The sequence below is a fragment of the Thermobia domestica genome, chromosome 8, assembly GCF_964235325.1.
Source record: "Thermobia domestica chromosome 8, izTheDome1.hap1.1, whole genome shotgun sequence".
In the NCBI taxonomy this organism is placed as follows: Eukaryota; Metazoa; Arthropoda; class Insecta; order Zygentoma; family Lepismatidae; genus Thermobia; species Thermobia domestica.
The window spans coordinates 17,803,548-17,818,063 of NC_137461.1; the positions used below are offsets into that span (position 1 = coordinate 17,803,548).

The window sequence follows — 14,516 nt, forward strand, 5'->3', positions numbered from 1 at the left end:
AAACGTATACAGTGCCAAACGCCTAAAAATGTAAATTCTTATTCAAAAGTCTTACCCTGTAAACTATAAGCTGAAATTCTTGTCTGTAACTGAACAAACCCAAAAGATGAGATTTTGTTTGGCTTTTGAGATGTTTAGTTTCAAGTACTAAACTGTCCTTCGTACGACTGTAAGTATATATATCGCCCCCGGAAAGCAGAAAGGTGCTAAACGCCATTCTCCTTGATTTCCAACTGAGTGCATATCCTGAATTCCCATTTCATATTTAATGTTGGCACAAAGGAGACAAGTGGCAGGAGACAATATGAAAGGTCTCCAGTGAAAACTGAATTCTAGAAGAAAGAAAGAATCGGAATTAATTAGTATTTCATTCGTTTTTGCAGTTTGGCGCTTAGCACCTTTCTGCTTTCCGGTGGCGATATAGTGGCGAATCCAGAATAGGATCAAGGGAGAGGGTAAACCATAGTTTGCCGCTTTATCCAGCGTAAAACAGGATTGAAGCCCATTTTATTGAGTGTATACCTGAGCGTCTAGGGGGGCTATACACGTTGTTAAAATATCAAATAAAAATATTGGATCTTCAATTCATAAATGGCTTGTAACGAATCTACCGATATTACGCGATACAACCGCTGGCAAAATACTACCAGACTTTTCATCTCTTGAAGGCCAGGAAAATATTTCACAAAGAAGACTGCAAATAAAGAAATTTTACGATTATTTACAAAATATTATCCTAAAATTATCAAACGTTATTTCGCACTAAATTAAACATCTGTCACCAGAAGAACTATACAAATTAAACATTAGAATGAACCGTGAATGGATACTCACCAAGTAAGCCTGACTAAATTCAAAACTGCAGGGAAACTGAATCAGCAACTGGTGTACACAATCCAGCCACTGAAGAAACACAGGACAGCGTTCATTTGGATCGTCGGAACCAACTCCATGCCCACAACGATCAGCAAACTTGTGGCCGAAGTCTAACCACTCTCTCTCACAAAGCACTTGGAAACCCTGCGATACAACAAAAGAAAGAAAAATGGTTATTTCAGTACATGTGTTCAGTATGTGCTTTTCTTCGTTTAGTAAATATTATGTTTATAAAATACAGTACTGTAGTTTATTCAGTATTGTCAGCTCAATTGTTTCAGATTTGTGTTTTTCTTCAATCAATAATCGTCTGGTTTTATTGAACTACAACACCTGTAAGCCTTTTTAACTTATAGAGATGCTACACAATTTAGGAGCTATGAAATGATGATTTTTATTTTTAACCGATATTTTCATAATCTGACCAGAGCCTGGTCCCGTCGTGATCGGTTAATAGGGAGTCTACTATATTATATATATATATATATAATTGCATCATGTACACGCACTGCTATAAAATTTACAATATTGAAGCACATACGTTTACAGGATAAACAAAATAGATTTGTTTATCAAGTCGACTCACCTCTATTGTGCGATAGTATGGATCAAGAAGTAACTCGGCTAAAGCAACAATTTGCGGCGTACGATCCCAACCATCGGAACAGTGAACTAACACAGGTCTTCCTTCTCTCTCCACTGCCGACGCCACTGTCACCGCTGCTCTCAGTAGACCAGCCATATGCTGCAACCACCTGGTGCCTTCCAATAAACTCAACCAGCTGAAATAAAATTGCAATCATTACGTCGTTGAAAAATAACACACAATCAGGAGTCTTAAGACATTATTTGTGGATGCGACAGTACATATATTGGTGACTGAACACACAAGAATATAATTCAAGTTAGATGAAGATGTAAGAGGATTCAAAGTTAGGTATTCCAAAGAAGAATCGCCAATTCAAGTCTTTCACAACATTCACAATTGCTAACAATTTTACAAAAATACCTTTGAACCCTCTTACATCTCCATAAAGTCATTTCTCAATATAAATAGACGTAAATTACATAAATTATTAGTTCTTTTCTAGCCATAGCAACATTTTCTTACATATAAATGTTATCTTTGAGAACAGACAACTCGACTCTGACGTTCACATCAAACCCAGCGATACCATGCACTAGCTTCACTTCAGGAGCTATTACCCTTACCACATAGAAAATTTCTTCCCTTATGCCTCAGCCATTCGTGAAACACACATCTGATTTACCATACCCCCCTCCTCCCCTTCAACAGTGTTCACGAGCAACTGGACGACGTAAAAATATCTAACCAGAATTCAATTCGCCTATGAAATAAATCCTAATCTTTCTTTACATTACTATCAAAGCTCCTGCAGAATTCCCCAGAACTTCACGAACCTCGCTTTCCTATACGCCGCGGTGGACACTAAAAGAGCACTTCCTGTGCATCCCGAAGTAATCTACAGCAGATCACTTCTATCTCAACACACTACTCATAAGAACTGGACTTCGAAACTCCCCGCTCCTGAGGGCAAAACCTATCTATTTTCACCACAAGTTTAATTTTTTATCCTACAGAGTCCAGAAAAATGTCCTATAGAGTCGAGCAAAATATCCTATGGAGTCATTCTGGCAGTTGCGATTCCTTCAATATTATGGATCTCCTGAAGTATACCCATTATCCTGCATTTATCGGAGATATTCGAATCATTTTATTTATATGTATCAAATGTCATAGTTTTTCCTGCAATTCTCCGACTTTTCATATCTCAACAGAGCTCTCACAACTCAAAAATCATTATTCTTACAATGTCCCAATTCCCTACTTCTGAACAGAACCTCACAACTCACCTTCTTCCATCACATCGAGATGGAACATACGGAGACTTCTGATTGAAAATCAGTTTGTAACTGCAAATCTGAACATTATTTTCCTTCTTTTTTTTCTTCTAATAAAATGATATTACTGTTGGTCGGACGGCCACTAATTATTATTATTATTATTATTATTATTATTATTATTATTATTATTATTATTATTATTAGTATTATTCCATTACCACGGCTAGACTGTTATTATCTTACTTTCCCCCAACTGTTTATACTTTTGTTGCCACTCCTTCAGCTCCGCTTTGTTTACTATTTCATATTAGAGTTACAGAAGATAGTTCAAAAGGTTTGAAGACAGCTATTATAAAACACACATACGAGCAATCTTCAAAACACATTCTTGCTTCATAGAACATGTAGTACACTTATAATTATTGATATATACTATAGAATGCATATTTAATATTTAAAAGAATTTGTCTGCACGTTCCTTCGACTTCTTCACGCCCTGTAGGAAAGCAGCTTTCGAAACCTTTTTAAGCTCCTTAGAAGGAATTTCTTTCACTGCTTGAAAATGCTGTAGAGAAATTTTAGCTTGAAGAAGTTAACACCATACCACAGACGAAAGACGAAAACACTTACACAAATTAGTAGTAACAGTCTACAAAACGGAAACAATTGACGCCTAGTCACGTGTTATACAATGAATAGTACTAATGATATGTCGACCGCTAGACGTACAGTCCTTTAAAACAGCTAGTCTCAAAATTTTTGGGTCGCCACCTCTTATGGATACAAGCTTCGCTGGAGACATTCTACCAACAATACTCCCTTCTGCCTCTCTAGTATTTTCTTTTCTCTAGACACATACTGAGACCCTCACATCATCACACATTCTCCCTTCATACATCTGGATACTATTTCAACTATGACCCTCCGGGGATTCTCAACCGAATTTTCTTCTTTTTGCTATGCCCTAATAATATGAAAGTCTCTTAAGTTTCAAAACTATATTTTGATTTTTCATCCCATATCTATTATTTATGTTGTATATATATATATATATATATATATAAAATTGTATCTCTTTCGGGTCCTCCTCTGAAAATGCAAACGTCACAGATATAGAACCATAGAGTAAATCTACCAACCCATCAGTTACTTCGATTCTTTTTAGACGGCAGTAACGTCGATATCTATTGACACTAGCACCATTTATTAGTTGATTCCCCATAGCGGTTGAAGGAGGCCTCGGAGGGTATACCATTATATAGGATTTTCATTTTATTTTGGTCTGAAGAATAGTGCTCTGTTGTTCATGGGTGCCATTTTTAAAACACCCGATATATATATTGCAAAAAACAGAACTCAAGAAACTTGTTTTCACTCAAGAATAGTCGAACAGAATAACAGATGTACAGTCTTATTCAAAAGATCTTGGTGAGCTCCTTCATGGCTAAGCTGTTAGCGTACGCGCCTTTGGCGTGGGAGACCCGGGTTCGATTCCCGGTGGGAGCTCATGTGGTTCGGATTCCACGTTAATCAGTAGGTCTACGTTTCACCTACCGGGACGGGACGTTAAACTCCAAATCATCATAATCATCAAAAGATCTTGGCCACTCAACTTGCTTTAGAAGGCGATATTTCTGTAATTGTACGTAGAAAATTCAAAATTGCTTTGGTTCTCAACAAAAATATCAATTTCCGAAAGAAAATCCCATTTGTTTCATTAAATACTTACTTAATGTAGATAAGAGTAAAGGGCTTTTCAAAGACAGATACGTAGCTAGATTTTCTGAACAAGACTGTAGTACGCGAAGTCTCGGAAGTTTCAAAACTGTATTCAGGATCAACCCTCTTAGAAAAAAATAAAAGTGCAATTTAAAAAAGTACTTACTTTGCCTGATCTGACGGAGAAACACACAATTGTCTCACACTATGGAAGCTCTTGCGAATCGAATGAATATTGGCTAAGTTCATAAATTGTATTTCACAATTAGGATAATACTCTGGACATTCACAACCACCTCCTCGCGCTCTATTCGCCACTGCTGTTGTATACGACCGTGCGTCCATTATTAGCACTTTCTGAAATAATAAACAAACACAATGTTGTAAGGAAAATGACTAGGAAATTATTTGTAAACTAATAATACAATTAACCTTCTTGTTTAATCACAGCGAGACGTTTTCAAGAACTTCCTCGGTCACGACCTTCGTTGAAAAATAATGTCAAAAACTCATAATCCATTAATATATATATAAAACTCCTCTAAATTATAACATTTAAGAAAACGATGACAATTCACCGAATAGAACGCACTAAAGTAAGTAATTGTCTCAAAACATGAACACACAAATTATAGAAATACCTAACAAGAGCATTGTCCAATAAGCACTCCATACTGTTTACATAAGTTTAATCTTTTACTTTTAATTAACTAAAACTTCCCCCAAAAATATTTTAGGAACATTTTCTTCAAACTCATACTGTAACACTCATTAACTTTTTTTAAAAAATCCAATTTCCAGATACCATATTTTATTTCTTAAACTTCTTGTAGGTGAAAATTCTATTGTACTCTGGTGTATGCTTGGATAACTTTGATCCAGTCTATATCCAAATCACTAAGATAATTATTAAATGTCGATTTTGCAATTTGCTGAAGGATTCAAATGCATCTCTGTATTACGATGCTTTTTCTTTCTTTCTTCCTTCCTTCCTTTTTAGTATCAAAAAGCTCGGTAACAGCTGGATTCTGAAAACTTTGATATTCATTAAGATGACTGAGTAGGATATTCTCGTGAGTTATTTACAAAGCATTGCCCCTGATTTTTCTCAGTTCCGTAGTGATGGGTGTGAGTCATGAATTTATCATTATGACCCAGTGTCCAAGGAGACTAAGGTTTGGAAAAACCCTGGCGAGAAGACATACACTCGACCCCGCAGCAAAAGTCCGCAAGCAAGGTGATAATGACATGTTTGTAGTACAAAATGGAATGTGGTGATGAATGACTATCTACACGTTCATGATCACTTATTATGAACGATGAACGTCTAACGGATCGACTGCGATTTTACTTGTGAACTGATTAGCTGGCCTTGTCAATCCATCGAGAAATGGCGCGGCAAACTCTGACGAGGGACTGCTGCACGACAACGCGCCTACACACACACACACACACAAACAACGTTGCCTGAGCCACCCACCAACCCCATAGCAGAACATGCCGCGATCTGCGATGTGATCGCAGAAAATTTGCCGCGCCTGTGCAGAAAAATTGCCAGAAAAAAAATAGCCAACAGAAAAGTATAAAAATATGCCTCTCTCTTTAAAGTTGCAGTAATATATATATATATAACAAGAAAATTCCTTAAAGCTGCTCTCATTACAACATACGGTGTATCGTATCAAATATTTTAAATCTACTTCTTTTAGGAAAACTCTTTCAAAAAATGTTGACTTCACAGGTTGTAACTCGAACTAGGGATACCGCTGAAAACTATTTACTACGCTTTATGTAACGCTGTAATAAAAACATGATAGTATCATCTTGAGTTTTTATTTTGGAATTCGTGCAGAAAATTTTTGACTTACAAAAGCTCATCGCAGAACGACAAAGAAAGTTCTGCCACCACCCATGATGCCGGATTCGAATTGTTTAATCACCCGCTCTATCTGCTAGATCTGCTATCATGTACTACCACATGTTTTTAACTTGAAAAAGCATCTTCGTGATCGAAGCTTTAGTAATTTTGACCTGTTGGAGCCATTTTAGTAATGTGTTTTGTTTATAACAATTCTGAATACTAATTGTAAATAAATAAGTAGATAAAACTCATCGTTTCTGCCTTATTTATTTCTGTAGTCCTCCAAACAAATTCTTCTATATGTTAATTTTATTGGAATATGTTTAAGAGACATGATGAAATCTGAGTGTTTCTTGTGTCCTTCCATGAAACTTACCAGTCACCGCTGTAAATTATATATCAGTTTAACATCCCACAATTTTGCCCTTTAAGCTAAGGGAGACAATGATTAAGGCAAGTGAATGATGATGGAAGAATTAGTGGAATGAGCAAGTGGGAGGAAACGGGAGTACCTCGAAAAACCTCACGGACACCAGAGACCAAAGGAAAGCGCTCTACCACTGAGCCACCATATCCCCCACTGTAAATTGTCGATCAATGAAGGGTTCACACTGAAATTCTGGTATTGATTTCCCTGAATTTCCATAACTGAGTAAGTAATATATTTCCTAATCCCAAATACGATCATTTACAATTAAATTTAGAAACGAGTAAGTTTTCTTAATCGACCTCCATCACTCATAGACGTCAAACACTCTCATTTTTATTTTTATTTTTTAAATACAGAATAAACTTAATTTCTTACTGTGAATAATTACTATAAGTCAAACTTCTTATGTTTGGAATACAATAGAACCAAACAATAACCATACACAAACGATAACTTCAATATCTTCGCATTCTGAATACAGTTATAATCATCAACAAGTAAACATACATCATAATTTGGCCTATCTCTAATTATTTACCATCAATAAACACTATTTGTTTTCTCTTGTATAACTTTTCTTCTTTCAAGCCTTGAAATTTAGCTCATTTCGGTGCTCCTCAAGCTTCCTTATTTTTAAAGACAATTTTCTTTTTTCAGCCTTTTTCTTACCAAATTTTTAATGTTCTTTGTTATTCTCTGCGAGCAGCTATTAAAAAAACTTCTGCGAAATATAACCATTTCCCTGATTTTTGACATATTATTATTTAGTTTCCAGCTCCTTCGTGATCGTACTGTTTGAATATCTGAAATTAAACTCACGAAGCACATTGTTTTGTTAATGCATGAATTTAATAACCCCCTTAGCACCTGAAGGATTCAATCATTTAATTGACGAATATATTGGACATACGAAAAATAAAGGTTTCTTTCTAGTTCCCATGGTCACTGAAAGTGAGTATTACCCGTAATCTTGTAAATTAGTTTAATTTTTATTTTAACCACCTCATGCTGCGATTCTTTTGATCTATAAATATGTATAGAATTAACAAATGGAGGAAACATTTGTATTTCACTTTATTTATTTATTTTACCACAGGAAGTTGTTTTACAAACCACGCGATCTAACCACTTCACGAATGTATGGCTGTTCAGAGAGAAGTGAGTAGCACAATGGTAAGATAAAGAGTTCGGGTCCAGATTCAGTCATGCAGATTTTCACTCTGTGTACCATGTATACAATTAAGTGATATATGAAAGAGAACGTACAATTTTTTGTCCGCTCATCACGCTAATACGGCTGAACCAATTTCTTTCATTTTTGGGGGGTTATTAGGATTTGGACCCTAGATGGTTTTTATCATATCACTTTAATTTTTAATTACCAGTGTCTTGAGATAATTGACCATTCAGGTGTCCATAACGTACAAATCCTTTGTTATTAGTTCATCATAGGTAAAAATAAACGTATTTATATGCAACCCGCATGACCGTGTCACTCGGCGGGTTAACATAAATGACAGGCGATATACAGCGGAAAATAGCTTGAATCTTCTGTTTAAAATTTTTTAATTGATTTGCTTATTTTTACAGACACTTTTACAATATGCCAGCACCGGGATGACCGCAGCGAAGCGGGGCGGGTTAACATAAATGACAGGCGATATAATGTTAAGATTTACTGCAATCTTCTATGGTTTTTATCATATCACTTGAAAGCGAAAAAGTAAAAATTATCTAAGTAACAAAGTTTATTGCGTTCCGGGGTGACCGCAGCGAAGCGGGGTGAACGCTGCTAGTTAAGTGATATAAAGAAACATATGTACCTTTTCGGAAGAGTTCCCTTCCGGTTCATCCAAGAGGTCTTTCGATAATATCGGTGAGTTTCCATTTTGGTTTTCAGGTTCAATCACTGGAGCCCGACCTTGGTCGTAAGCACAAGCATCAGCAATGGCCTTTAGCAAGTCCTCGTCCTCCGATGATCTCGAATAAAACCATCCAACCTCGGGTTGGCTGCAACGGGCTATAACAGCGCCGTTACCTGAATGCCTGCAAAGAAGATTAAATACATCGTTACTTGATTCATGCATACTGAATACTTAGTAGTTCAAGTCAGATATGACGATTCTTTAGATGAAATTTAAATTTTCACAGGTTTCTTCGACCTGCTGTTGTTGATCAGCGAAGCGAGATCAAGTAAACGTGAAAAATCAGAGAATTCCCAAGCATAAGTTCATTCATTCGAAATCTTCAGCTATACAAAATGCTGGTTAATGGAAAAACAAAAGTTTTAAAACGTACAAGGAGGTTTTAGTGAACAGACTATTGAAAATGCATAAGCTATGGATAGAAGAAAAGGTAATCAACGATGAACGTCAAGCAACAGTAATTTTTTCAAAGGACGTGTGCTGGAGGTAGCAAGAACCATTTGCCGAAACGTATACAGTTAAATGAATAAGTAAAATTTTAATTAGGTTTACAATACTTAAAATTTATTCCTTTCTTTTTCGATGTTCCTGCAGAAAGCGACTCTTGAAATGTTTTCACCTTAAACTAGCTAAACTTGCGCTCTCTACAAAGCGCATCATTCACATATGAGCATGAATTTCCTTGCCGTTATTTACATCTGTACATGCCACTTTACAGACATATGTGAAAGGCGTTTTCATAAAAATCGGCAAGGAGCATCAAGGAGAGATTTTTACGATTATTTTTCAATATCTCGCAACGTTTGCAAGGTTGGAGCCTACTTGCGGTTGGAGTTTCGAATTCATGTATGATCAGTGTTTTTCTTCTTCTTGCATGCAGTATGTAATACGCAAATACATTACACACACAATTAATCATATAATGTCAGTGATATATGGTGTTCATTGGACAAAACACTCCAAACAATAAAGATTCATCTTAGACTGGAGAAATGATTATCCTTCGTTTTTCATTACCCTTTGGCCATGAAACAAACGCCGGAGAGATATACTAACACTGTATACAAATATGTACTGTTGGAATGTATAACTCGTAGGATATGATGCTTTACTTTTTAAAATTTCAAGATTTCCAGCGTATCCCTAAAAATGTAATAAAGAAATAACGGCCATATATATTTTTTTAAATATTCAATTAGAACCGAACAATCTACAGAAGATTTACAATCGATCAGTGAAAACGGCATCTTTCTATAGTTTATGGTTTCCGAGATATTGTAAAAAGAATTGTCCACGAACATAAACCTATTATTTTAATATATAGATACTACAGCATAACACAGATTAGCTTCTGTGTTACGTTAACAAAATGTGGCAAACAGTTTCTTTATTACATAAAAACAAAGTTAGCAGTTATGTTTGATCAACGTACACATGTCTTAATTGAATAAATTAAATTTCACGAGAACTCTCACACTTCTTTCTTTCGTTCCATGATAAAAGACACTAATATAGTAAAATCGCTCAAACCATCCCCAGGCGGCTACAAAGGAAGCGGAACACCATTGAAGGAAACCGCGTGTTTCTTTGCTACATGGGAGGGATAATTCAACATGTCCTTCCAGTTGAGGGTGGCCTGCCAGTTGACCTGCTGAAAAAGAAAGCGATGTTGCAATTTACACTCTCTTGCTTACTGATTCTTCAGTAGTCTTCGCAGAAAGACAGATTTATCTAGTTTTTTTCGTTACTTTTGTTTTCATTGTATCCTCCTCCTTCCGTCTCCCTTGGCTTGAACGGAGACGTTAAACTGAAATATTTCATTTATGGGGCGTTAAACTGAAATATTTCATTTAATTTGAATTCAATTTGGATATGTTGTAATGAAGAGAAAAAAGAAATCAATAATTAGTTTCATGATATGTGCTTATATTACTCTTAAATATAGCATGTCCTCCCCCCCCCGCAAGGCAGTGCCGCAAAAACCCGGTGAGAAAAAAAATACAATCTTTCTTTGCCACTCCCAGAAATCCGTCTTTGACCGCCCCAGCCCATACTATTATCCTGAATTCCTTTAATGATTGCTATGTTTTATTATTATTATTATTATATAATGTATCCATCGATGATAAAGGCTTAGCGATGGCAACAACGTATTACTTCGACACCGAACACGTGCCGTTTATGGCTTATTTGGAGTATTATTTATGAGGGCGGTTAGGGTAAATTTTCTGCTTGAGTACAAAGGAAGCCGGTTGGGGACCAATAGAACGTCTCGACTATACATTATTAGCAGTGCTAAACATTAAGGAATGTTACAGAACAGCTTCAAGTCTAACAGAAGATTGGAATAAAAGGAATTTTTAAGTTAACACATGTTGCCTGCATACTATAGGAGACGGATGATAAACGCAAGTGAATAATTTCAAAATAATTAACAAATAAGGTAAATAAGAGAGAAACTAAAGAAACCACAAAGTCACCATGTTGTGTACCATAAGCTCACCTAAGCAGGGCTCGAATCAGGGACCATTCACTGAAGGTAAATGCTCTACCATTTAGTTGTACCTTTTCTTTCGTCTTTTTCTTTTATTTGTTAAAGTTTAGCATCTCTTTTCAGTACAGAGACTATATGAGACGTGGACCTATAGTTTAAAGTGGAATCCAAATCGCCGTAATGCACTCGAATCTTTTAATGCTCTCTCATGCAATTCAATGCAGTAACACACAAAAAACAAGCTATCCTTGCCATTTGTAAGTATATTTCCGACATTCAACTATCTACATACTCTTAACAAGATCAGGTATGCAGATGATACGGTTATTATAGCTAAAAACGACGAAGGGCTTCAAGAGATGGACAAAATAGTTGACACTGAGAAATACATAGAATGAAAATCAACACCGCAAAATAGAAAGTCATGAGAATATCCCGTGGAAACGCGCCCTTACGGATCAGAGTAGAACAAAAGAGAACTTGAAGAGGTCGACCATTTCAAGTAACTGGGAAGTATTCTAACGAGACGCTTACTATGCCAAAGAGATCAGGTCAAGAATTGCCATAGAAAAAGAAGCATTCAACAAGAGAAGTTTACTCTTAACTAGCAGGCTCAATATTGGACTTAAGAAGAAGTTGGTGAAGTGCCATATATGGAGCATTGGACTGTATGTCACTGTGGACTGTATGGTTCAGAGGCTTGGACATTACGGAAGTTAGAGAAGAAATATTTAGAGAGCTTCGAAATGAAGTGTTGGAGGAAGATGGAGAAGATAAAATGGACGAAGAGAATAACAAACGAAGATGTTCTAAAACGAATAGGAGAGAAGAGGACGTTTTTGGCCAGCATCTTTCGTAGAAAGGCCAATTGGATTGGACATATCTTGCGAAGAAATTGTCTTCTTCATACCACCATAAAAGGAAAGATGGAAGGAAAACGAGGAATAAGAACACAACTGATCGATGATTTGATAAATAGAAGAAAATATTGGAAATTAAAAGAGGAAGCTGAATTCGAGAAATGTGGAAAAAACAATTCCAGGCTTAAACAAACAACAAAAATTAATCCCAAAACCTCCAAAAGGTAGAATACGTAATAATACTTTTAAGTGGTTCAGTCACAATCCATTCCAGCTAATAACTCAATTTCACTGTAACCTTTGGCGTGGGGGACCCGGGTTCAATTCCCGGCGGGAGCTCATGTGGTTCGGATTCCACGTTAATCAGTAGGTCCACGTCTCATATAGCCTCGCTGCTGAAAGGGACGCTAAACTAAAATCAATCAATCAATCAATTTCACTGTAAGTGGCACTTAACATTATGTTCGCCCGAGCTGCTCATATATATATATATTATTTTTGTGATTGATTTAAGGAAAATAAAAACCAAATACAGAACGAAAACTAAATTTCTTACTTTTCCTTATTTAGAAGCAAAGCTGATTGTCACTTACCGCCAAACTACTGCTGGTACGCGTTTCGCACTTCGAAACCGTGCCACTCTCTCCAGTTTGTCATCTGATATACATGCTGGTACAAGTAACAGTTGTGGATATGACGGGCATAGTCGATAATCAACATTGGCATGAGATATCCTCCAAGACGCTTGTAAGTCGAATTTTAAACGCTCCACCTACAAGAAAACAATAAATTGCATATAATATTCACTAAAGATATAATAGGATTTCATGAATACATTAGTCGCAAGTTTCTAGTTTCTTAATATTAAAATTTTGTACGTCTGAGTTTCCAGTTTCTTAATATTGAAATGTTGTACGTCTGAGTTTCCAGTTTCTTAATATTGAAATGTTGTACGTCTGAGTTTCCAGTTTCTTAATATTGAAATGTTGTACGTCTGAGTTTCCAGTTTCTTAATATTGAAATGTTGTACGTCTGAGTTTCCAGTTTCTTAATATTGAAATGTTGTACGTCTGAGTTTCCAGTTTCTTAATATTGAAATGCTGTACATCTGTCTTTAAATTATCATCTTCTATTAACTATCGGAGAAATAAAACTGCAATTTAACTAAACCACTACTTAGCTCTAAAGAATTGATAACAAACATATTATAATTTTTTATTAATTCTGAACAGGAAGTCAAATTAAAATTATACAAATTCGCATTAGCTTTCCTACTAAGTTGATAATAACACGGTGAAATATCCATAAAGAACTGTTTGCCTTTTAATATATTTTAACTAGTTCAAGTCAGGCAAAATTACTGTACTTATATGAAATGAATTAGTTAATGTACCGTATTTGCGCGAATATAAGCCGCAACTAAATTTTTGTCACAAGATTATAGAACAAATAAATCTCGAATATAGACTGCAGTACAAAGTTCAATTCGACAGTACTTTGAGATGCATCTTAATCCCTTCCCTTCTTTAACTCCCGCATAACTACGGGTGTCTAATGAAAGTGATCTTCTTTGTGATAGTGACTCTAAGCAGTATTCTGGAGTGTCTAACGAGGGTGAAGAATCAGACGCTGATAATGCTGAGATGGTGGGAAGTGATTGTGCTTGATTTGGGCGAGTAAAAACAAGCTGACAGTTTTGCGAAACAGTTGCTTTTCTTTTTTCAAGAACAGTTACTGTATATAAATATTCCGTATATATATTATATATACTGTATAACAAAGATACGTATTCTTGTTAATAAAAGTATTAAGCGTGCAAGTGTTTGTTGTGACAGTGTGAGGTGCTCCTGGTACCAGAAACGGTGGAAATTTTTGCGAACAAGATATGCTTTTCTGCTATTTTTTTAAATCTTTGATGCTTTACGAAAGAAAATGCAGTAACTTGTAATGGTATTCATACAAGATACGTGTACATATAATTTTGAAATTGACGATTTATGATTTGAGGGAGTGGGGAAATCCCGATTATAGGCCACATCATGATTTTTCAAGCAAAATTTAGGGAAAAAAGCGCGGCTTATATTCGCGCAAATACGGTAATTAGAAATCTAAGTTTTACGTCCCACGATTAGGTCGGCTAGGCTAAAGGAGACGGTGATGATTAGAAATGAATGAAATGGTAGAATGAAAAAAGTGAGAGGAGGAAATGGGAAAACCCCGAAAAACCCACGCACACGGTGTTCCTTCATCACAAAGCTTACTTGGCGCAAGCTGGGATCGAACCAAGGACCACATGCAACAGAGGGAACGCTCTACCACTAAGCTTAGTGTAATTAGAAGCTAAAATACATCTATTCCGTAATAAATCCTATACAACGCAAATGCAAATCTTGTTAACCGGAAACATCGGTGTAAGAAGTCTAGTAAATAAAAGAACTATCCTAGACAAGAAGATAAGGATTTTACTGAAAGAGTACTATTTCAA

General features: G+C 35.9%; 1 protein-coding gene across 5 annotated transcripts in view; it reads right to left on the minus strand.

Moving 5' to 3' along the window:
• Positions 1–14,516, minus strand: part of LOC145692731 (phosphatidylinositol-3,5-bisphosphate 3-phosphatase MTMR3) — an 80,691-nt gene that overhangs the window by 36,559 nt on the left and 29,616 nt on the right. For all 5 annotated transcript variants that reach the window (XM_081768159.1, XM_081768161.1, XM_081768158.1 and 2 more), the window contains exons 5-9: positions 12,625–12,803; positions 8,576–8,798; positions 4,628–4,818; positions 1,463–1,658; positions 835–1,020 (exon numbers count right to left, since the gene is read on the minus strand). In XM_081768159.1, the coding sequence (XP_081624285.1) occupies positions 835–1,020; positions 1,463–1,658; positions 4,628–4,818; positions 8,576–8,798; positions 12,625–12,803 (975 nt within the window). The remainder of the gene's footprint in view (positions 1–834; positions 1,021–1,462; positions 1,659–4,627; positions 4,819–8,575; positions 8,799–12,624; positions 12,804–14,516) is intronic.